The following is a 25,927-nucleotide window of genomic DNA, read 5'->3' as shown; positions in this document are numbered from 1 at the left end:
AGCTGGCTCGTTCCTGTGAGTCCCCACCCTAGCCTGAGCTTGTTACACCGTCCTTGCTGGAGACAGTCTGGTTCCTGGTTGACTCCTACCCAGATGAGTCGAGGTGTGAGAGGCTCCCTCAGTAATAGCTTTGGTGGAACTTTTCTGAAGACTTGACTAAATGCTCCCCACCCCCTTTAACAATGTATCTGAGCTGTTATTCTTTTCTTTTTTAAAAAATTTTATTTATTTATTTTTGGCTGCGTTGGGTCTTCGTTGCTGTGCACGGGCTTTCTCTAGTTGCGGCGAGCGGGGGCTACTCTTCATTGCAGTGCATGGGCTTCACATTGCACTGGCTTCTCTTGTTGCGGAGCACAGGCTCTAGGCACTCGGGCTTCAGTAGTTGTGGTACGTGGGCTCAGTAGTTGTGGCTCATGGGCTCTAGAGCACAGGCTCAGTAGTTGTGGTGCACGGGCTTAGTTGCTCCGCGGCACATGGGATCTTCCCGGACCAGGGCTTGAGCCCGTGTCCCCTGCATTGGCAGGCGGATTCTTAACCACTGCGCCACCAGGGAAGCCCTGAGCTGTTTTTCTGAGAGCTAGAGCAACAGGCCTGGCAAATGAATGCTTTCACTCACATGACATATTACTACGGGGTATAATTAATCTCCACCCTGAAAGGGAGTCTTCAGATGTGTTGGGTGACCAGACTTTCTGGCCTACAAACAGGATCTCTGGTTTGGAATTAATTTGCCGTGGTGGAAGGGCAGAATGAGCTTCCATCTGCTTCATTCTCCTTTTCCAAAGTACGTGTACCATTAACATCTACTATTTACCCAGTACTGTTAAGGCATTTAGTTTGTTTGCAAATATTCTGTTTCATTCCTCACCCTTCCCCCAAACTGTCACTTTGCTCTTTGTTTCCTTTACTAGATTATGTTATGCATTTTCTGAGGCCTTTTTTTTCTCTATACTTTCTCGTGTAGAAGAGAAGCACACGGAGTACAGATTCATCTGAATGATCAGATCAACATAGGCTGGGTTTGTCCTAGGAAGAATTTTTGCTTCCTGTAACGCAGGGGCTGTCGAGGAGGGGCGGGAGGTTTGCTTGACTGGGCAGTGGAAAAAGAAAACGTCCTTAATATGAATAAGCCCCAGTTTGGGTTCACCTGATGTTCTTTCCAGAATGTGCCCTAGTGGGGCTGTGAGGTGACGTGTGCCACCTGGTGGAGAATTCCAGCGAGACACTGGCAGACACATGTGAAGCGACCTTTCCTTCAGAACGGGAAGGCCCCATGGCAAGTTTATTCTCTTGCCTCTTGGCCAGCCCTGAAATAGCCTAGTCACATGAGAAGCTCTGACGCTTTAGAAGATTTCAGAGAACAACATTTCTAGCCGTAGCAAGAGCTCATGCCAAAGCCTAACAGTGAAAGTAGCCAGTGCTCGTCATGCGCTAGCCCTGTTCCACGCATCTTGCTGAGTACTTCACCTCCGTTAATTCCTCGTGACTGCTCTCTGCGGTGGGCACTTGAATTATCTCTGTTTTACCAATGAAGAAACGGAGACACAGAGAAGTAAAAAACTTGCTCAGTGGTACTCAGCTGGTAAAGTTTAAAGTTTTCTGGACAGTAAACGTAGAAGCAGGGCAGACAGATTCCACACCTGTGGTCTTCAACCACTAAATACTTCCTGAAACTCAGTTACCATCAGTAGACACTTCCTTGGCATTAAATGAAACTGCTTTTCAGATTAAGCCCCTAACTATTTGTAGGGATGGATATAACCTCATGATCATTCTCTGTCAATAATTGTTTCTCAAGAGAGTGCAGAGTATTGAATATATAGGATGTTTAATGCCTAAAATTATTATACCAATCTAAGAAAGTAATAAATACTTGAAAAATCTGATAGATGATAGATATTACGTAGGTTTGGTTGACTAAATAAAACATGAGGCCAGAAAATGAAAGGGAAGAGGCAACTCATGTATTTGGGAAGTAGTATGAGGAGGTGAGGGCAGCAATGAATATTTGGAAATCAGATAGATGTAATGAAAATGTATAGTCGTGAAGTTATAACTGTTTAAGTTATTCAGGCCATCTCAGAAAATTGGGGAAAAATCAGTGGAAAGTGAGTCAGAAAATGAAGAGTGGAGATAAGCAAAGAATGTTGACGGTTGATCATTGTGCATTGGTAGTTTTACAATTTCTGAAATATGATATGTAAAAGCGAGCATAATTGAATTATAAGAGAAGGCAATGTGTATTAATTTAAAGAACAAGCTGTTACATAAATACAATTTAAATTATTTTTAAGAACTTCTAGTTTATTTTATCAGAAAAGCTAATTTTTTAATGAATGAAATATGTAGTATATGCAAGACTGCTTTGGAAGTATATTACAATATAATAACAAGTATTACTCTTTAGAAAATGTAGAATTGGTAAATTTTCCTTTCCCCATTATATAATGATTAGGAAAAAAACCAGGTATACGTTTAGACTTTGGATGGACCTGTGAGAGTAGATTCAACCTGCACTAATGCTCGTGTTTCCTCCTCTGGAATGACACATAGGGCTTCTTAGAAGTTGAGAAACGCCTCAAACACTGCAATTTTTAAGATTCCTAACATATTAAAAGTTAACACATGTCAAGATTCATTTTCATATATTGTGGAATTTTTAAAATGTTTACATTTGATAAGTCAACGCTCCATGCTTTTAAAATACATACATAAAGGTAGTGGCCCTACACATGACAATTTTCAGATATTATCCAAAGTCTTGTATGAGAATTGGGCTCAAATCAGATAATCCTAATGGACCCCAATGTCATCCATATCGTGAGGGGGCACATGATTCCATCCCCAAAGGTCAAATCCCTTGCCAGTTCTCAAGGGAGATATCTAAATTTTATCCACTGACTTAAAGCCCAGAGATTCTCTTTAAATACCTGAGGAGCAACTCTCTTTCCAAAGGAGTCCCAGAAAAAACCAGTTCATGGACGGTAGTCTGGTTCCTAGGTTGGGGACCACTTCACAGGGGTTCATTTTATAATGAAACTTCATAACATTCATTTTTATGTCGTATTTTATATGTTTCAAATAATACATCATGAAAGTTTTAAAAAATTAGGGGATTGAAAACAACCGGTTACAGAAAAGCCCTGTGCTTTAGGCACCTGGAGAGCTTAGCCTCTTCGTGAGCACTAGCGCATGACTGTCGAAAGTTTTGTTGGAAAAATTGATGTTTGAGGAGGAGAATGTCAGAAAAACAACTGTGCCCTCGGTAGGGCTTCGTGGGCCTGCTCGGGGTGTGGGGGGAGTCTGGGCAGCTGCGCTCTAGGTCACCGCTGGAACATCGGTAAGCCCGGCGCCATTTTCTCTCTTGGGAAGAAGATCATGTTTTGTAAAAAGGTGGTTTTTTTGCCAATTTTTTTTCAAAACCATTTGCCTAAGGAAATGCTATTCATCCTTGCAAAACTCAATGTTATTTTCATAGGAGCTTAATTCATAATAGCCAAAACCTAGAAAGAGTCCAAATGTTCGCCAATAGATGAGTGGATACCACGGGATGAATTGGTAGGTTCATACGGTGGAATCCCGCTCAGCCATAAGGAGTAAACTGCTAACACAAGCAACAACATGGATGGATTCTCAGTCATTATGTTGGGAAAAAACAGCCAGAGACAAAAGATGGCACGCTGCTATGATGTCATTTCTATCAAGTTCTAAGGGCAACACTACGCTATAGTGATAGATGCTTTCGGTGGGTGGGTGGTACATGAAGACCCTCTCTGGAGGGACAGTGATGCATACGTTCTATTTTTAACGGGTTGTGGCTACACTGATGTTTAGATTTACCAAAACTCATCAAACTATACACTTAAAATCCATACATTTTGCTCTATTTAACTTATACCTCAATTAAAAGGCTGAGAAATAATGAGAAACAGTAAACAATAAATACATGGAATGCTTTTTACCCATTAGAAAAACCTTCAGACCATTGGAGCTTAACATTATACCTTCAGACATTAGTACGGGCTAATGTAAGAAATGTTTGTATGAAGACTGTTGGTGTCTCTTCCTCAAAAACTCCTTGTGGGGATGTTGTCAGTTATGTCCTTCAGTGTTCCTATGCAGATCTGCAGACTGCATTTTTTATATATTTCTTCATGAATTGCTATGATTCCTTTTAGAAAATGATAGTAAATACATAGCTTATCAAGTGTCCTTTTTGTTCTTTCTTCTGAGCACGTCAGATCTAGGCTTACCATTCCATGAATGCTGCTGTCCTTAGCATTCTTACCCACACTCCAGATTTTTTTTCTTTACTTCTATACTTAGGATGAACTCTTGCCCTGCCTTCCAGGCAGCTCCACCTGGAGAAGTAACCTAGTCTCCTGCTGCCTCCTTGGAATAGTTTCCATATTGTAGGATATTTTGGAATGTCTTCAACCTAATGTGTCACACCTGCTATCAGGGTTTCAGTTTGAGTTATGCCACAGGCTAAACTTTTGATCTCGGTAGACAATTAACTACTGCAGACCTCATTTCCATCCTCTGAAAATAGACACGATGAGTAAGCTGGTGTTATCATCCCTAAAATGTTATGAAGCTTACTTTCTAGTTCTATATAGATGCCCTTGCTGAAAATTGCCCTGTCTCCCCAGTGTGTATGTCCTCTGAACAGAGAAAAGATGAGTTATCCTGATTCTAATTTAGTATTCACTATAACTTCCTTCATGAAGCATTTTTTTTTGACTGTGGAATTCCGCAGCCTTTCCTATGGCCACTGAAAGCCAAAATGAGTTTCCACTGAATATGTGTGGAGGCAAAGAGGCCAGTGAATCATCTGGAATTTATGATTCTTCCCCAAGTAACCAATAACTGTCCATAATTCAATCTGTTTAAGTACATTTCAAAGGCAATTCAGTTACATCTAAGCAGCTAAAGATCAAGTTTATTGTTTTTCAGTAACTCCAAAAGGCTTTTTTTTTTTTTTTTTAAATATAGGTATATGTACTTCTAGGCAAGAATATAGGGGTTTGGCATTTGCCTGTCTTTTGAAGAAGAAAGTTTTCATTTCTGTGGCTAGCTTTTCCCTAGGAATGCATTTTAAAATCCAGTTTTTATATTACAGTATAAAAGATCTTTCTAGGGAAATCCCTAGATTTCCCTGGCTGTCCAGTAGTTAAGACTCCACGCTTCCAGTGCAGGCGGCATGGGCTCCATCTCTGGTCTGGGCACTAAGGATCCCGCAGGCCCTGTGGCAGCGGCCAATAAATAAATAAATAAATAAATAAATAAATGATCTTTCTAGTATGCTTTCTTTTCTGTTCTTGTATCTGGAATATTGAAGACGTGCAGTTTTATTTCTCAGTCTGTGACTTGGCGTTGGGGAAATCCTTTTGGTTTTATTTCCATGTTTTTTATCATTAGCAATTGCGTCCCTAATTTGTGACTGAATTTTATGTGATCTTTGTTTCAAAAAATGTTTTCCAAATTGAATGCATGACATTTGTGAGAGAAACTGTGCAAAAATCATAAGCTTGAATGGCTCTTCCCCACACTGCCAATAAAAGAGACCCAACATGTTCTTGATGTGACCATTATTCGTCCATTGTTTCATTGTGATCACAACTCTCCGTGGGCTTTGGGACCATATTTTGATTATGCCTCCATTGAGCAATTTTATGAATTTTTGTTGGACTTCAAAAGATACAAATTTATAAAATTCAATAGGAAATAAATTATGCTTTTAAAATGTGTGACCTAATTTAAATATAACTTCATTTAAAACAAATTACTACCTGAATATTAGCAATATTTTCTATTCCTGCTAAAATCACCATGGCAAGTGGGTTTGAAATGTAACTCACTTGTCACTCAAGACAGTTACTGCTTATGTTTTTATGAATGAAGGTCTTAAGATATCAAGGGAAAAACATGAAGATTTTTCCATAGTATTGGTATTGCCCCAGAGGAGACTCTTCACTTTGTAGGTGGACCAAATCAATAATACTACTTTTCATTAATAGTCACGATATTCCACAGAAAGGAGATGTGTCTTTCTGGGTGTATGAAAGAAACACACGCATACTCTCCTCCCACCGCAACATATACACTCTCCAACACACGCAGCCACAGACTTCCCCCACACGTTTTTTTTTTTGAGTAATTCATTTTGTTTCTTGTTTTGAAATATTTTCAGACTTACACAGAAATTGTAAGTTCCTTCACCCAGAGACTCCATTCAAATTTTGCTAATTTTCCCAATAACGTCTTTAATAGCAAAAGAATCCAGTCCTGGAACATGCTTTGCATTTAGATGTGTCATGTGAGTATCCATCAAACCAGAATAAATCCTTCCTTGACCTTCATGAGCTTGGCTCTTTTGAAGAGTACAGGCCTGTGATTTTCTAGAATGTTCCTGAATTGATTTGTCAGATGCTTCCTCATGATTGGATTTAGGCTCTTCATTTTTTCGCTGCAGTATCATAGCAGTGATGCTGTGTTCTCATTGAATCTCATGAGGTGGTGAGTGACATCAGTTTGTCATGTCCTTGGTGATATTAACTTTGATCACTTGAGTAAGGTGGGATTTGCCAGGTTTCTTTAGTGTGAAGTTACTATTTTTTCTTTATGACTAATATGTGTTTTGTGGGAAAAGACTTTGAGCCTGTGTAAATATTTATTTCTCATCTAAATTTCATCCACTAGTTTTAGTATCTGTTTTTGCTTCTTGCCTGAATTAATTATGACTTAAATGATTGCCAAATGGTGGTTTCTAATTCAGCTATTCCTTCTACATTTATAAGTTAGCATTCTGAATGAAAGGCATTCCCTTCTCCCCACTTATTTATTCACTTGCTTATTTATATCTGTGTGGGCTCATGTATTCCTGTTTCATTTGATGAGATGTAATGGGCCTCTATCACTATTTGTTTGATAATCAAATGTTCTCAGAATTGGCTAGCAGAAGCCCCATGATGTGGCTTCTGAAATGCCCACATTATTCTCTGAGCACATCTGTACTTTTTGGTGTAACATGATGTTCCAGATTCGTGGGGTACTTCCTGTCCCAGCCTGGACTCAACTATTCCTTAGAGATGTCCTAATTCCTGGTATTTAGAAGCCAAGGTCTGGACACTTGGTGTCCTCCATGCTACTGGGGATTTGTTGCTCCCAGACCCTCTCAGGAAGCAGAGCCAGAAAATACATCTAGGTACATACACGCACAGAGGTGTATTTTAAAACAAACATATACTTTTACTTCTATATTCATTCATTCATCTATCTAAAGCCATAAATTCACACTGATATATTCAGTTCTTAAAAAAACACCATAAAGTTCATTCTAGCTTTCCCCCTTTTCAAATTTGTAACTCCCTTTTCAGGCAGTGAAGAACTTGACTCCAATTAACCTCAATATATGTATGTATTTGAATGGTCTAGCTATAAGTACCAGTCTCCTGACTCTTAGCCCCTTACTTCATGCAGGCCCCCATCATCCACTTTTGCTGCCGTAGTAGCTGAACCATTGGCCTTTGGTATAGTTTCTCCATGTTTGTTAGTTCATTTTCCTTCTGTTTATCTGTCAGTCTTTACCTACACACACACACACACACACACACACAAACACAAACACACATGTATACATATAAAACGCTGGCAATTTAACGGGTAGGGAAAGTAGGGAAGTACTGTTTTACTCCATGAGTATAATCATAGGCTGATCTGATAGGAATTAAATGGACTATATCTCCAACTAGTGAACAAGTTAAAAAGTTGTAGTGATAGAAACAACTATTATTCATTGCTTTCAGGCTGTAATTGCTCTTCAAGTAACAGCAATAATTAAATATAAGTTAATTCTTCCTTATTAAGAATCATCTACATGATGTCCTGCAATACGTTCAAAAAATACTCTAAATTCAGTAATGGGTTTTACAATTTTTGAAGAAAAGGTGTATAAATCTACTGGTTTTTCATAAAGTAAATTTTTAAAAATGAAAACACCTGAAAGCACAAGAGATTCACATGATGTAAGGAAGATTAAAAAGAACAGGGGGCTTCCCTGGTGGCGCAGTGGTTGAGAATCTGTCTGCCAATGCAGGGGACGCGGGTTCGAGCCGTGGTCTGGGAAGATCCCACATGCCGTGGAGCAACTAGGCCCGTGAGCCACAACTACTGAGCCTGCGCGTCTGGAGCCTGCGCTCCGCAACGAGAGAGGCCGTGATAGTAAGAGGCCTGCGCACCGCAATGAAGAGCGGTCCCCCGCTTGCCACAACTAGAGAAAGCCCTCTCACAGAAACGAAGACCCAACACAGCCAAAAATAAAAATAAATAAATTAATTAAAAAAAAACATATCAACAAATAATAAAAAAGGTTCGCAGTGTGTTGGCATAAGGCAAATGGTATGCAAATAACCAAGCCAAACCTTTACATTAGCAGAGCATACTGTCTGTATATTTTCTGAAAAAATGTTTTGAAATGCTCAGAGTTGCTAGACAACACATGGCCTCACCATATTGTTGTCAAAATCTGAGGCACGGCTCGGCTCTGTGAGGAGTTTGCTCGCGGGCTATGGCTTTACTATGTTTCTGTGATGCAGTTGTCGTTCAGTGGTTAAATTGCTCTATTCTGTGCTCCGGTATTTGCATTTACATTACAGACAACACAGTGAAGGATGGTTCTTATTAGTGAAGCATCTACAATTGATTCTTCACAGCTTTGTAGTTTGTATCATGATTAGGAGAAAGTTTCAGCTCTGATGCTGACATACTTCAACATACGTATGGGCCCTTCTTCCGTGTTTACTTGTCAAGATTCTTTATGAAATTGATGACGCAAGAGGGAGAGGACATCCTAAATGCTGTAGGAGCACAATTAACCCCAGAAGAGTGATTGATGGCTAGGTTTGTAAAAGCAACTCCCTCCTGCCCACGTTCCCCAGCCTCTGCTTCTGATCACAGGGTGGTGTTTGCCTTCTAGACAGAATATCAATTAGGATATGGAGATTTTATACCTGATGGTTCAGTTAGTTAATTCAGAGAGTACAGTAGATCCTTGACAAGTTTGGATTGAACTTTTGGACAAATTGCAAGTGTCCTTAAGTATATGCTGCTTTGGGGCAAATTCGTGTGCGGGGACCTCACTCACTAGTGGATCAGCTTAGCAGGCTCTTCTGAATCTGCAGCTCAGTGCAGTGGTATCGCCTCCTTCTGTTGCTACAATAACAGTCACATGGAAAAGCATATGCTTAGTAGTATTCTCCAATTTTAGCATTCATAAAGCCCTTCTGTCATATTGCTTGTTAAGGTCAAGGGTCCAACACCGTGGTACTTCTCTACCCTTATAATTCCAACAATATTTTTGAATAGGTAGATTGCAGTTACATTGAAATGGTTGATAAATTATCTTGCCTTCTAGTTAGTGGTTAAGCATTTTCCATCCCTCCCTCCCTCCTTCCCTCCTTTCTTTCTTCCTTCCTTTCTTTTGTTTAATAAGCCTCTTGATCTCAAACCTGAGGTTTTATATTCCACAGAATGTTTCTTAAAGAGTCATGTATATTCTTTTACATTAGTTCAGTGCTTCCATCTCTGTTCTGGTCTGGTACTTACCTTGGCTTCTGTTTTCATTGCCATATGTAACTGCAACACCAGTTAGCTGTGTTATAATAATATAACAAAAGTCAGAAAGACCTGAACTGAAAATCAGCTATGAAAACTACCAGCTGAGTTTGCATATACTTAAAACTGTGGGTTAATAGTACCTGTTTCACAAGTTTATTGTACATATTGAAAGAAATAATGTATAACAGTGCTTGTCACAAACGAGGCATACAGTAAAAGTGGATAAATGTTAGAAAATAAATTCCGCTAGGCAGGGATCTTTGACTCTTATAGTTCACAAGCACCTAATACAGTACCTGGCACACAGTAAGCACTCGGTAAATACATGTCATCTGTTGCCATTTTTCTTCTGCAACTATAGCCCTCACCACAGTGCTCTGAAAACTGAAGATCAATGATGTGCCTATAAAGCATACAATAAAAGGTCTGACACAAAGTAGGTGAGTTAGTTAGAATTATATTTTTATAGTTATATCATCAGGCGTATGATTGGTCTGATATAGCATTCTTGGGCAGACATCTTCAGAAAGGCTAAAGGTCTTTTGTTTTGTCCTTCTCAGGCATCCTGTTTTCCTTGGTGGTGATGCTGTATGTCATCTGGGTCCAGGCAGTGGCTGACATGGAAAGCTACAAAAACATGAAAATGAAAGACTGCTTGGATTTCACCCCTTCTGTGCTGTACGGCTGGTCATTTTTTCTGGCCCCAGCGGGGATATTTTTTTCTTTGCTAGCTGGATTACTATTTCTAGTAGTTGCACGGCATATTCAGTTACATCACTAATCAAACTGTTGCCACCAGTATTTTCTTGAGAGATTTTAAAACAGAGCATTTTTTTTTTTAATTTTGTCTCTGTGATCCTGGCATAGAATGAGTTGATGTAACTTTTTAGTTGCTATGTGAATTATCCATTTTACTTGGGATCTTCTCTAATAAGAGGGTCCTAGAATCTCTCCAGACTCCATCTTGCTTCCATCTTATCTAAGTGCTCTCAAGAATCTAGTTTTTTAGGGAACAGGTAACATGGGCCTTCCCTTCACTGCACTTGTTAGAGTTTGCGGGTAACAAAGGCCTGGCAGTAGCAGAAAACAGTCACCAGGGGCAAATCATGATTTGAGTTAAGCGTCCTCCTTGGCATTCACTTCTGCTGCTCTTAAAAAAATCCTTTGGAATCCCATATCTGATAAGAGGTTAAAATCCAGAATATATTAAGAACTCCTACAGCTTAACAACAGTAACAGCAGCAACAACAAAGCAAATACCAGATTTAAAAAGGGGCAAAGGACCCGAGCGGATGTTTCTCCAAAGATGATGTGCAAATGGCCAAAAAAAAAAGTCCTTTGGAGATTAATTAAGAACAACAAACAAATGTTGTCAGAGAATTTACTCCATTTCTTCTCCACACACATAAATATCCACATACACATGTACTGACACCTGCGAGCAGATTATTCATTATTTAAAAATAGACAGCAGTTGTTCTTGTAGCAGGGGCTGCGTGAACTCACCAGTTACAACGGGTCACAACAAAAACAACATGTACTTATTCCACTTCCTTACGAAAAACAAGTTTGGTTATGTAACGTATTCACTTAATTGTGCATGCTTACATAAATCTTAAACTATATTTAAAAGAAGCAAATCTGTACACCAAATCACATACAATGAAGATTGGATTTTTATGAACTTAAAGTGGGTTAATTGTATATGTAATATGGTTGAAAACATGTAAAAACCAAGCGCCTTCACTTTGTACATAATTCTATTCGATATTTTTAGATTTCATTTAAAAATTATATTGCTATATGTTCAGCATGTGAAAATTTATTGATGAAATGTGCTTTTAATATGCACTCAGCTATAAACTTTCGAAATAGTTCCAGATGAGGATGATAACAGCCTTGCTTTATTAAAGACCGTGAAATGTGAACTTTTCCCAAGATCTTACGGGTTATAGTTCTGATCATTTGATTCCCTTAACGGTCGTCTCTCCCTGTCTTCAGCTTTACGGCAGGTATGTTAACATGTACAGATCTGCTATTTCCTTTAACCTCTTGGAAGATAACGTTTTGGGGATGGTTGTGGGAATTATTCTTTATTATTCACTAGAGTAGACATTTTGCATATCAAAGATTTTTGTTTGGCACTAATTTTGATTGAAATCAAATCCATCTGAGAAGCCTAGGTCGTATTTGCATTTTGGAAGCCTCCTGACAGAGGAGTTCCCTGTTAGTGAAGGAACAGAGGCCCTGCGTGGTGTGCGGCCTGTGTTTCAGGCACAGCATTTTACTCCGCAGCTGTTTGAATACCGAGGGCCTGACTCGGAGGCACATTAAAGGGTGACCACCTAGAAGCCGCTGTAGGATAGAGGTGTGTGGCTTTCACTCTGGGCTCCCATGATGGGGAGATTGTCTGAATCTTCTCTGCACATCTTGTACTTTCCATTAAACCTTGTTTCAGTGAGAGGGCGCTCTGGGGGAAGAGCGAAGATCTGAGGTATCTGCAGATCACCAGGGTATTTTAGGGGTTAGTGACAGGGCTTGCGTGTTTAAAAAAAAAAAAAAAAAGACTTCAGGGCCTTAACTGGTCTCTCAAGCCGTTTCAGTTTTATCATAAACGTTTTCCTGGTCCTTTCCTTTGTCTTTTTCTGTTTCATTTTTATATTGCTTCATTTATTTCTTTGCTTTTGGCTTGATTATTACAAAAATAATTATGGGTTCTGTTATTCACATTGACTGTGATATTAAGTTGTAGCATGCTATTAAGTTTTCCAGACGATGCTAGATGTATTTGCTTAGTTCATGTCATCTGTAAATACAATTCCTTTTTGTAGAACTTTGGAATGGAGCCTTTTTCTATGTATTATACATCATTTAAATTTCACATGCAAGCTGCTTTTAGTAAAGGTTTGAATATTTGTAGTTTTCAGATGGTTACTCTTACTTTCTAATACTTACGCGACGACCGTTTATTTATCTTAAGGCAATTGGCTGAATATCTGATGTACATGACACTTTCACACAGATCAACACTTTGGAAGTGTTTCATAGGTGTAATGCATCGGTCACACGAGTTCAAACACATTTCCTGACCTATTTCACCAGCAATCCATGGAAGAAAGGAAGGTGAATTGTATTTGCTGTGTCAATGAGTAAAATATACTTTAAAAAAGCAGATATGTTCTCGTCACAGCCTTCTATCTCATTTGGGGTAATATGTTTCCTTTTATTTCTCTATTTGGCGTATTGATTTATTTTCAGAAGCTTTCAAATGAACTGTTAAAAATCTTTTTAAGAGGATTGATTTTGCATCATAAAGTTTCAGTTCAACAAATAAGATATCTTTTTGGTGACACTTCTAGAAAGAGTGAGGAGAGAGGGCAGTGAGTTATGTGCTTGGACTTTGGTGAAGGCTGTGATCTCTCCACACTGTGTTTGCCCAGGGAGTGTAGTTCAGTCATGTGGCAGGGAGCACAGGAAGTTGGCTAGAAAAACCCTCCAGAGACAGTGAATGAAGATGTTCCATTTGGGGTTGAGTGTAGGACTTTAAATAATACTGTTAGGTGTGCTCTTACTGGTCACTGGCTGCTTTTATGACTAATCTATGAAATATATTTACTGAATTTGAAGATTAAATCCACTTATAAGAGTGTATTTATATGATGGAAGAGGTGTCAATGTTTGGTAATTATCTAACTATCATCAACTTCGTGTGTGTGTGTATGTGTGTGTTACATGTATAAGTTTGGATAGAGTTAAAGTGAATAGTGGAAATCAGTACATTTGAGTAGCACATTTTTAAAAAATTCAGTTTCTCAGGGACAGTAACATAGTTGTTTCCCTGGTGGGCTCTACCAGGAATGGCATCTCATACAAAAGAGATGAAATAGAAACTAAATTTGTGTGGATTGTCTGAAGGAGTTAAATATATGGAGACATTTTTTCGGTGACGATCAAATATAGGCAGAGAAACTCCAACAAAACCCTAGGAATAAGGTATGTTAGATACGTTAAAAACCAAGGAGGGTGGGGAAATAGTTAGCATCATACATATTATAATAAGCGTAAACTAAACAAAGGAACATTTAATCTGATTAGCAGGGAAAGAGGAAAGAAAGAAAGAAAAAGTTAGAGCTTAGAGCTTCTGAACTAGCCACAGCTTAGGCAAGTGGTAGGAGCTCTACCCTCAGAACCGTTACGGTCAGCCTGGGCTGGCTGTGGACGTGGGAGTATTACAGAGAACAAGTCGGAAATGACAGAGGAGTACAAGAGGCCCCCTCTGGCTTTCGAAGGGTCATTTTTTCCCCTCACTTGCAAAATTGAAGGGGCAATTGGATGGTTGAACTTTGTAAAATGATCCACCTCTGGTTGTAAAGAATCATATGGTATAGCTAGTAATTCTATTGCACATGTATACGTATATATATATATGTGTGAGATTGTGTGTGTGTGTATATGGAGAGAGGGAGTGTGTGGAGAGAGAGAGAGTGCGTTTTCCCTCAGTACCTCCGTATCCATGGGGGACTGGTTCCAGGACCCCTGCAGATACCAAAATACACGGATGCTCAGTCCCTTATATAAAATGGCATTGTATTTGCATATAACCTATGTATATCCTCCTCTATACTTTAAATCATCTCTAGATTACTTTTAATATCTAATACAATGTAGATGCTATATAAATAGATCCCAGCATGGCAAATTCACGTTTTGTTTTTTGGAACTTCCTGACATTTTTTTCTAGCATTTTAAATCCACAGTTGAATTTGTGGGTGTGGAACTGGTGGATATAGAGGGGAGGGCTGATTATACATCAGGTATCTATAAGTAGCTACAAGGTATCTATAAGTAAGTAAATTAGAATGATTTTTAATTCTTGAAGTGATGATTTTTCTGGTTCACACAAGTGACAGCGATAGTCTAACCTGGCTGTGTGAAGTAAATATGGTTGGAGCCATTGGCATCCTGCACTGGTCCTGAGCATTGTGCAGGTGATTTAGGGGGGAGAAGGCTCACTGCAATAAAATAAAAACTTGCAATATTCCATTCTTCTGGGAATCCAGGAGTTAATGGTTCTCCCTTTATATGGCAACTCTTTTTTTTTTCTTTCCTTAGCACTTCTTTATCCACTAATTCTAACAAGAGACTCTGCCACTGTTAAAAGATTCACCAGTGCGTGCAGACAGCACTGCTATTGCAGACTCTCTAAACAAGTAGATATTTAAACAATGCAGCTTAGAGAAGAGTACAGTACGGCTTAAAGAGTAATGCTTGTTGCCTCATATTTTGCTGTGGGATATGCAAGACACTGTAAGAAATACTGGCATATTGTCTTCACCCCCCAAAAATACAAGAGACATTTTTTTCTCAAGATTTTTATGGGTATGTGTAAATATCTGGAGGGTTGTCAAACAGAAAGTTGGATTAATCTCTGTGTGTGTGTGTTTATGTGTATATACATATGTGGTATGTATGCATATGTATTTGGATACAGATTTGGAGAAAACTGTATATTTGTCAGTAGGTATACGTCTGAATACCCGTGTACCTATATACATAATATATGTGTATTTATAAAAATATTTTTACATCTATAATGTATACATGTATATATATATAAGAAATGCCTACATTTACATCATTGTTTGTGGATTTCCACATAGCTATCTGTCTCAGGCATTCCCAGGCTCTTAAGGTTTGCTGAACAGGAGGACACATGTCATCTTCATGCTATTGCATGCCTGTCCCCATGGAGGGTGAGGGGTATCGGGGAGACTCAGTGAGTGGCGTCATGGCCTCTCTCTCTTGGATCCAGGGCCTATGTGGTGATGCGTGTGCAGTGGACTATTCACTTTACCCTGTGAAGGCCCACTCTTACCCTGTGAAGGCCCAGCAGTGACCCTGTCTTGAACATCTTCTAGCAACTGATACCTAGCAATTGATAGCTGTTGGTGAATAGTTAACAGTTATAAACTTTGCTGGATAAAAGGATTCCTTTATAAAGCAGCATGCCTTGCTGATACATTCATTCAGTCCCCCTGCAGAACATTAAGCCCAGTGGACCCCCCCATGGATTCTTTATTTGGTTCACCTTAGGGAGAAGCTGATGGTGTGGTGGGGAAGGTGATAAATCTGCATCTGGAGACCTGCACTCCGATTCTGGATTTCAAACCTTTGGTTTGGAAAGTTATTCCACCTCATTTTGGTGAGTTCTTCATCTAAAATACTTACTAATTTATTCAACAGATACACACTAATTGTGTCTACACCCATAATTGTGTACACACTGTACGTGACAAATGGTGCTAGATGTTGGGTATCACTAAACAAAGCAGACATTTAATTGTCACTCTTCAAGCTGGGATTCAAGGAAGAAATATAGACAACAAACAAGTGAACAAAAAATAACTATGAATTTATAAATTGTGATAAATCCTCTAAAGAAAAATACACAAGACGTAATGATAGATAAAACCATGACTGTTGGATAGTCCGGGAATTTCTCTCTAAGAAGAGAATTCTGAGTATTCTGATACATAAAAGACGAAGCATCCATCTGGGTGAAAAGCAGCAGTGAAAGGATTTCAGGGAGGGGAACTAGGGGCAGGAAAGGCCTGAAAGTGGAAAAGAGCTTGGCATGTTCTAGGAACAGCAAGGTGGCTTGTGTGGCTGGCATGGAAGGGAGGGTTTGTGATACAGCTGGAGAAGTAGGAAAGGCCCCATGCTTCAGAACCCTTGAGCCATTAGAGTATAGTCTGAAGGGTAAAACAAAAAACTTGCTGGTAGGTTGGCTATGGGTTGAGAGAGGGGCAAATTAAGAATCGCTTTCAGATTTCTAGCTTCAGTGAGTGAGTAGATGGAAGAGACTGGAACAGGGAAGACAGGAAGGCAAAGGCTTGGGGGAGAAAGGAATCCCTTGCTCGCTGTGATGCTGTAATAGTTGATAAGCCTGTGAAGGGTGCAAGTTGAGACGGTGGTGGATAATTGGATGTGGCCACCAGGAGCTCAGAGGAACAATCTGTGCTGGAGACTTACATTTGAGAGTCACCAGATTGAAAGCCATGGGAAAGGTGAGACCACCAGGGAGGATGGCTAAAGAGAGTGACTCTCTGTGCCCTGGGAACCCAACATCCAGAGACTGAGCCAAAGACTGAGCCTGAAGAGAGGCCAGAAATAGACATGGAAGGATGGGTGGGAAATGTGATACTGAGGAAGCCCAGAGGGGTGACTGTTTTGAGAAGGGACTGCTGAGAAGATGACTAAGACGAGGAAAGAAAGGTGACCTTAGGCTGTGGAAGCGTGGAGGTTGTTTGTGACAGGGCCAGCAGAAGTCGTGGCATGGTGGTCAGAACAGAAGCCAGATTTGATTGGTAAGAGGAGTTAATGAGAGGTGAGGAAGTAGAGAAAGCTTGTTGTGCAACTTCTAAGAGAAGGTGGTCTTTGAAGGAGAGCAGTCACGGATCTGGGTGGAAGAGGGTATGAGGACCAGAGAAAGCATTCTGAAGACCTGGGAGAATGAGAGCAAGTCTGTGTGTTTTGAAAATTATCCTGTCCAAAGGGAAAGTTGATGATGTGGGAAGGCGTGGTGGCCGGAGTCAAGGAGCTGCCAGTGTGTGTGGAGGGGCAGTGCTATCTGCCGCCCCTCAGAGGGGGTCCATATCTAAAAACACCCAGAATGTGGAGAGCACTCATTCCATTAAATTTGACAAAAACAAACAAACAAAGGTCCGGCTGTGCATTCACCACGTCCTTGTTCCAGCATTAGGTGTTGGGGTTACAGAGAGTTTGGCAAGTCCCTTGTCTAGGTCAGATGTGATACTCTTCATTGCTGGTCAGCCAGGCATGTACAGAGGACCCCAGGGAGTCAACAGAAACGACAGCAGATTCAGTGTCTCAGTATGGATCCATCAGGATCTTACTGCCTATCTAGACGATTCCATCTAGCTAGTGAAGCTGTAAAGCTCAATACTCCCTGACGTCTCCAGACAAGTGTTTGAGAAGGAGATTTCTTGCTTCCATCTGATGGCATTAGTTTTATTCCTTTCTTGAAGAATCCGGTGACTGTCAGAAAGCCATTCAGTGGTGTGGTGGAAATACTCAGCTTCCTCTTTAAGGACAGTCAGAAGACACACCAGATAGTGCACTAGAGCCCTGGATCTGTATTTTTGATCTGGAAAAATACCCTAAGATAAAAGGAAAAGTACAGTATATGGAAGAGGGGTGATCAAATAAAACTATCAGAAAGAGGCTCTGTTTGGATTCTAAGAAATTCTTATATTTCTTAATTCATCAGTAGTAAAATTAGAGGAGTTTATTTTTAAAACAGAATATGTAGAAGAGTTGTGTTCTTGTCTTTTTTTTTTACTACTCTCTCTCTGCTTGGCCTGACTGACTACGAGCACAATCAGTGGACCAACTCAAGGCTGCTGGGGTACATCTTATGCTCATAGATACTGTAGTTTTTGATTGATCAATAGCGTTATCAATACACTTTATGATTTCTAATACTTTTGCCTGTCCACATGATAGCATGATGTTTCTCATTAATGTGGTTGTTTCATGACGTTGTTGTTTCAATCATAAAGTGTGAACCCCAAAGCCTACAATTTCACTAACTACCCAGCTTTCAGAAAAATAGTTTCCAAGTTCTGTTACTTCCTATTCACAGACACAATAGGACAGAAAAAAGATATTAAAAATACTGTTTAATTCTCCAAACTGTTTTTCTTTGCAAAAGCAATACATATTCATTAAACAATTCAGAAAGTACAAATGAGCAGAAAGAGAGAAATTTCACCCATAATTCGACCACTAGAGTCAAGCAATATATAAATGGTTCTAATAGGTAACTAAAAGGGTCATACAGAAAAATGTTTTGTAAACTTAGAGTTTTACTTAATATGACAGCTTTAACATTTTTGTGTCATTAAATATTTCAAAGATTGTCTACACTCTTTCACTATGAGCCAAGCCAGCACATCTCAGACACAGGCCAGCCTGGTCTGCGTTGGAGTCTCTGACTCTGGAGAGTGTACTGTTTTTGAGTCACTTTGTTGTTCTCCACGTGGACATATTTTAAAATGGAGGAATGATAGGGAAAGTCCACCCTAGGTTATTGTGAGTTAAATAATTGTGGACAGTTGCAAATCGTATCACAAGAATAATAGATTTCCACTCTAGATTTCCACTGAGTGAAAGTCCAGACAAGATTAACAATGGGCTGACTCTGATTCTTGAGCACCTCCTGTGTACCAGTAGCCTTTCATACGTTGTTTGGTGGTGTCATTCCCATAGGGAGTTGAGGGCCCTGAAACTGGGAGGGTATGGAAATTGCCCAAGGCCACGCAGCTAGGAAGGATTGGAGATGGTTTTCTAGCTGTTTGAATCTCCATGCTCTTTCTGTGATACCACTTGTCTTCTCCCTAATAGTGGAGGGAAAATATTTTGAACATATTTCAGTAAAAACAGAACGATTTCTGTGAATGATTAGGGCTACAGCTTGGATTAGTTGCATGAATGAAAAACCACAAATTGAGCTACTTTTAGATCCTCCACTGACTACTGCCTCTACTGCAGTCTTTGGGCTTCAGGCATTAAATGGGATGGTGCAGATGTCAAGGTCCCTATGGCACACTCAGTGACATCAGTCACCTAAGATCTGCTATGAGTCTGAAGCCACTTGAATGGCTTATGCCCCTTGAGTGCAAAACAGAAAGCCCACTATTTAGAAAGCAGATACCGCCTTGCAGGAGTGTCTTCCTTGCCATATTATTGGAGGCCATTGCTCGCAGTGTTGGAGAGCACCTCCAGCTATGTGTAGGGAAAGGCAGTGGACTTAGGTCCCTTAGGCGGGTCACTGAGCCTCTTTACTTTTCTCCAAACAATATCATTGGTCAAAGCCCCCAGGACAGTGTCCAGTGTGTGGTTGGCTCGGAACAGATTTCCCACTGAGCACCAATTAGCAGGGGTGAAGGCCTTCCAGTTAAGAGAGAAGGCCCTGGAGAGAGGGAGAGAGTGAGCGCCAGGCTTGGAATGTGAGTTCAACTATTAGCAGTGTGATTTTGAACAACTATATAACTTCCCTCTGCCTCAATCTCCTTGTCCACAAAGTAAGGACAGCAAAAATGGTCGTGCAAAGTGTTTAGAACAGTGCCTGCCACAGAGTAATCGCTTAATACATGCTCTCTATCATTGCTATTCATTTTTATTTTATTCTAGTTTTGAATTACCATGTTTCTATAATTTCTGATCCAAGACTTCTTACCTTACTTTTCAAAGATTGTGGATATAATTTTTCCAGGACCATTTCTGTTTTCCTCATTCCTGCGCTTATTTTAGGAACATCTTACATCCCACTGACTCTGTGTGTATAAGATTGCCCAGGAGTGTGATGAGAGCTAGAAGAACTTGTGGGGAGGGGGACAACAGTAATATTAGGTCCCCTTTATAGAAAATAGACTGCCAAAGAAAAGTTATCTCAGAAGTTCCTGGGACGGGTTTCCATATGTGGTTGGCTAACCAAAAAAAAAAAAAAAAATCCAAATTGAATTAGTGCCTTTTAAATGGGGAATACATTTAAGTATATATAAAAAGGAAGGCACAGAAAGGCAATGAAGAATGGCCCTCCGCACACCAGCCCTCCTTGCGCCCTCGTTACACGGGTCCACTTTGAACCAGATCGCTCTCCAGCCTGCTGCCAGCCACCACGTGGCTGCTTGGCAGTTAGTTAAAGCCCAGCTCATATTACTGCACTGCAGGGCTGGGCACCCGTGTCCCAACTGGTACACAACTGATCTACACAGAAATCAACTTCAGGTCTTCTCTGAAATTAAGTGTGAAGGCGTGATTCCTGTGATCCTCTTTTTCCTTTCTTTTGCTTTATTTCTTTTTGGAACCGTGCCTCTCTTGCACCACAGAGGAACTTCAGTTAGGTTGTCAGTCTGATAGACTGCGTTATCAGATACGTTAGCTTTCCTCCCTCTTCCGCTGGCTTAAGAGCTTTGAAACACAAAGAATAAAAAGTGCTAAATGGGATGAAATGACCTGTCCAGGGTAGACTCAGCATCTGTGAACGACTCAGAAACCCCCCAGCTTCAAGGCCCTCCAGTCTGAGTTGCTTTTTCCTTGGCTTTCCTCTCTTCTTCTCTTTTCGAACTGAAGTACTTTGTACATCACTGATCTTGGAAGATTGTTTCTTGAAACGAAACCGTTTTTCCCCAGCCTAAGAAGCCTCAGACCAGATTTGGAAGTGCGGTTGAGTGTTGAGCCTTAGAAGAGGAGATTTAAGCCTCACCTTCATTATGATACAATATTTATATTTCACAGAATGTTCAAGAAAGACAGACAAGCAACTTCCAAACAGATTTGGCCAATACATACAATGGATAGCAGTGACCTGTGGTTTTAGGATTAGAGAAATAAAAATGTTTTAGAATGTGACTTGGTTAGAAGATACAGCTCTGTGCAGCTGTTAACCAGAGAGGAGGAATCCAGTCCCTGCCCTGTGAATGATCAGAGGGTATTAAACATGTCTCAGGTCACACGTAATAGAAAGTTATCCCTGGTGGAACAAATTAATAGAATTGCTAGTATTTATGGGAAAGTGGGAGTGAAGACACTGCTTCTACTCATGGCTGATGTAGGTTGTGATCTCAGGAAAGACATTGCTTATTTTTTCTATCTGTGAAATTGAAAGAGTCATTCTTTGAAAGAGCTTGGAAAACAAGGTCGCCAGCTCATGTCCCAGGTTGTCACATGTTATCTTTGCAAAAGAGCCATCAGGAAAACTGGTTATGATTTCTTTTTTTAATTAATTAATTTATTTTGGCTGTGTTGGGTCTTCGTTTCTGTGCGAGGGCTTTCTCTAGTTTTGGCAAGCGGGGGCCACTCTTCATCGCGGTGCCCGGGCCTCTCACTATCGCGGCCTCTCATAGCGGAGCACAGGCTCCAGACGCGCAGGCTCAGTAGTTGTGGCTCACGGGCCCAGTTGCTCCACGGCATGTGGGATCTTCCCAGACCAGGGTGCGAACCCGTGTCCGCTGCATCGGCAGGTGGATTCTCAACCACTGCGCCACCAGGGAAGCCCCTGGTTATGATTTTGACATCCCTCCTGGTTCTGGTGCAAGATTACCATCCGGCATAGTAGTTAACTCCCCAGCGATGGCCCAGCTAAGGGGTGTTGCTGATATCACCCCTCTGTGATGGAGTCTCCACAGTAGGTACTGAGTAAACACCGCCTGGATGAATGAAGGACTGAGTGAGTGAAGGGAAGTGGTCAGGGTGAGGCGAGCCCAGAGCAAGGTCACTTTTATTGATGACTTAGAAGAAACAGAAGCAGCATATACATGTTTATATTAAACACATATTCTGTGGCTTATTTATGTTCATTTAGAAAAATGAAAGTCATTCTTTAAAGAGTTGGAACAGAGCAGAAGTTAGCAAATCTTCTGGATTCTGTCTTTCTCTTTTAATGTGTACTAATTAGCAGGAGGAGTTTAAGTGCAGCTAAGTTAGGGGTGGCTTGCTCAGCAACCAGGTCCTGCTTGCTCTTCACGTACACCAAGCATGACTGCATTAAGAATATCCTATGTCCTTGGAGCACTTTGTTGAAACATACTTCATAAGAAAAGGTAGTAATAATGTCACAGAACTGGCTCCTGTTATACTTTCTAGGGACCAGGCCCCTAGTTTATGCCACAAAACCAGAACAGGTAGTTGTGTCAAGATGTGGCTCCTGGCCCCAGGACAGCCAGACCATAGTCTATCCAACTGCTTGTGACTTAGGACCGTAGCCCGGGACAAAAGTTGGGCAGTTGGGTTCTTCTCCTTCTCCCCTTCCTCTTTCTCTCTTCTCCCCCAGCTGCTGCTCTCCCAGAAACTTATACTGGGGACATATGCAGAGGTGTAAGTGAAGCTGGATCTAGCCTTTGTACCCCAACACCAAATTAATTCTCGGAGACAGAGTTTCGGGTGAAGTAGAAAAGAATGGCTTTATTGCTTTGCCAGGCAAAGGGGGCCACAGCGGGCTAATGCCCTCAGAACTCTGTGTCCCAACCTGGAGGGGTCGTGAGGTGTTTCATAGTAATGGTTCCATGATAGCGTGTTGGCTCATGGACACTCTTCTGATTGGCTGGTGGTGAGGTCATCGGGAGTCAGCATCATCAACCTTCTGGTTCCAACCGGTCTGGGGTCTCCGTGCTTGTGGGCAGCAGACAGTTAACTTCTCCCGCCTGGAGTGGGTTTCAGTACCTGCAAAACAGCTCAAAGATATTGTTCTGTGCATCCTTCGAGGGGGAACCAGGACCCTGCCCCAAGGCTGCACTGTTGTGTCCTGACTGCTCCTCCCTTGTCTCTGCATCCTCTCCCTTCCCTGATTAGTAACTGTTTGAACCTGCTTGTTGGAACGCAGGGTAGGTCCTGGAGGCTGAATGAAGCCTATTTCCTGTAATCAAGAAATGGATGGGGGACACAGAAAGGCTTTCGTGCCCAGGAGCCAGCCCTACAGGCCTCTGCTCGGTATCATAAGGAAGTAGTAGAGACAGAAGCCAGCAGTTGTCATGGGAACAGTCAGAAGGCTTAGGGGGATGGAGACATTAGAAAGCACATGAAGCTTTTTGCCAGCGGGTCAGGAAGTCACCCACATGAGAGTGTAGAGGGGCCCCATGAATACCAGATGGCTGTCGTGAGGTCCGGAAGCTTTTGCTGCTGTGGCCGTTGGTGCCCCCTGGCCTCCAACTCAAGGATCCAGTCAGCCTAGGCCTTTTTGTGTCCTGTTCTTGGCTTTTTGTGAGACTTTCTCTTCTTGTACCATCTGTTTTGTTCGAATATTCCCCTCCCCCATTTACACTAGCTGAGGGAGTCCACATTCTTGGCAACCCAAAGAGCCAAACCAAAACTGGAAAGGAAAATATAGGGGCAGTCGCCCCACGATAGGTCAGTTCGTGTTACCTGTAAGAGTAACAGGGCGAGAGGAGCAGGCAGTGTGTTCGTGTTGCTTAACGTACCGTGGAGGGAATCAAGAAGTCTGTATCAGTGGAGGATTGATTATTCACCCAGTTCTATCTCAGGGTTTATGTCTTCTGCAGAGTATTTGGTTTCTAATCTGCCCCCATTCATTGTTATAGTCATATAAATGTCTTATTACTCTTGCTAATTTCAACATCTGAAACTTTACCTATTATTTTTAATACCATCATCCTCAGATTTCATGAGCAATCGATTTTTGACAACCATTCCATACAAATGACCATTCTTATCCTGTAGACTCAGGATTCAGGATTCAGAAGTGCTGGATTGCTGGCATTAAGCCCTGGTGCTCTATGAATGAATAGGTCTTGAAGCACTTAGGTTTAAAGCATTCTGTGTATAGAGGTGGGCAAGTTCATGATACCAGCTCTGATAAGGAGGCTTTTGAGAGCTACCCTGGGAAGTAGGCTATTGTTTACAACACTGGAGCTTTGGGAAAATGCATTCTAAGTTTCAACCAACTGGCCGACCGTTTATAAACAGGGGCCCATCTGCATACATTTTCCATGCAGTCATGTTAAAAGAAGAGTGATGAAGAATTTCAAACACAGAACTCTGGTTCTTGGGATACGCTTCATATGTGAGTTTCCACCATGACTTATGACAGACCAGCTAACATGGTACTTGTAAAGAAAGGCCAGGCGTGGTTTTTGCTATAATGCTCCTTTTTTCCCATAGTACACAGACCTACATTTTCTTCCATATTATATGTTTAAAGGTGAAATATATGTGCCAAGTAGAGAAAACTCAAGAAAAATGGAAAATACTGACATAATTCATGTTTCTGTGCCCGTTTCTGCGTGCCCAGCATGCAAGAGTGGTTGTGATGGACACAGTGGTCACATTTTTCACTGGACTTCATCCACCTTCATCCTTTATTCTGCCAGGTTTCCACTTTGTACATCATCGAAACATAGCCCAAGGATGTATTTCGGAATTAACCCTTAGGGTTCAATGATTCTCTTCAATCTTCCTCCAAGTTCTATCCAGTGAAAATACTTCCTGCTTTTGTTATCATAGTTGCTGTTGCCCTTTTCTGCTGGATTTATATGTCCATGTGTACATTTCACGATTGTGATTGGAAAAGGCCACACCCAACTTGATAAGGTACAGGCACTTAAGTATCATTCTTTGAAGGTCCTTAGAGGGTTTTGTTGTAGCATTCATTCCTGGGGAATGTTGACACTGGCGCTAGGAGTTCTGAGCCAATGGCAGCCTCACATACAACTGTGTTCAAGTCCAGCACTTAAACATAAGCCAGAAGAAGTTGGAACTATGGCAAACCGCATTTATAATATCGTTTGAGGGACAGCTGGGGTCAGGGCTAAATTTTAATTTATCAGATGCAGAGAGGCAACTCTTGCATAACAATAAGCACAGGCTATCTCACTGAATGGAAAATAACCACATTTTCACCTTGGAAAATATATTCTAAATAGGACAGTAATTGTTTTTAGGAAGCTATTCATGACTTCCTTTTTTTCCCCTCTACTTTCAAGAATCATCCAGGAATAAGGTAAACTTTTTATCATAATTTATACAATGTGGTAATTTTTTGAATAGTTTAGAATTTTTATAGCCTGATAACAGACCTGCCAAATTCCACACAGCCATTGTGCACTGGCAGGGAGATGGGCTGGGATGACCTGCTGGGTCCTCCACATCTCTGACGTCTGAGAGTCTTTGAAATACATCCCAGAGCTTAATTATGACAGCGGTCTTTATTATTCTGAGCCCTTAACAGCATACTTCATGGGAATAAAGTAAGGAGAGAAGAGCTGGTGCCTTAGCAGTGGTCGACACAAGAATTGGAACAGGCGATTTCAGGGAGGAACTTCCCTTTTGCAGGCGGGTGGGAGGTCGGAGGAGGAGTGGTGGGTTAGGGAATAAGAGGGTTGCTGGCAGGAACTTATCAAACTAATTCTCAATCATCTGTCCACAGTCTGGCATAAACTAATTATGGATATACTTTTTGTAGAAATAACAACCATGTTCATTTTGACCCTTTGCATCGATCTAAGCAGGGTAGATGTCATTCCCATCCTGCACCACATGCAATCCCGGTCCCAGTATCTCCTCGGAATTGTTGTGCATGGGGACTGGAACATCAAGCACCAAGCTATTTTCAAAACTTTTTATTTTTAAATAAATGTAAACTTACAGAGCAGTTGCAACTATAGACAGAGAAACCACAGGACAACTCTCAAGAAATTCGCTCTGGTACAATACCTCTAACTAAAACTGCACACTCTTTTCCGTCTCACCAGCCTTTCCTCCAATGTCCTTC

The 25,927-nt window shown here is 41.0% G+C and overlaps 1 protein-coding gene across 11 annotated transcripts in view; it reads left to right on the top strand.

Annotated features, from left to right (window-relative positions):
- Nucleotides 1-25,927, top strand: part of TMEM182 (transmembrane protein 182) — a 395,595-nt gene that overhangs the window by 55,220 nt on the left and 314,448 nt on the right. For 3 of the 11 annotated variants that reach the window (XM_030838697.2, XM_030838696.2, XM_060309501.1), the window contains one exon: nt 10,179-12,734. The exons of 7 other annotated variants lie outside the window; for them this stretch is intronic. In XM_030838697.2, coding sequence (XP_030694557.1) covers nt 10,179-10,399 — 221 coding nt within the window. In that variant the 3' untranslated portion in view covers nt 10,400-12,734. Of the gene's footprint in view, nt 1-10,178; nt 12,735-15,711; nt 15,821-25,927 lie in introns of those variants that run through there. One more of the 11 variants, XR_009566207.1, reaches the window with a different exon arrangement.

The sequence above is a fragment of the Globicephala melas genome, chromosome 12 (genome assembly GCF_963455315.2).
Source record: "Globicephala melas chromosome 12, mGloMel1.2, whole genome shotgun sequence".
In the NCBI taxonomy this organism is placed as follows: Eukaryota; Metazoa; Chordata; class Mammalia; order Artiodactyla; family Delphinidae; genus Globicephala; species Globicephala melas.
The sequence above is the reverse complement of the archived record's forward strand: the minus strand, read 5'-3'. Positions and strand labels throughout refer to the sequence as shown.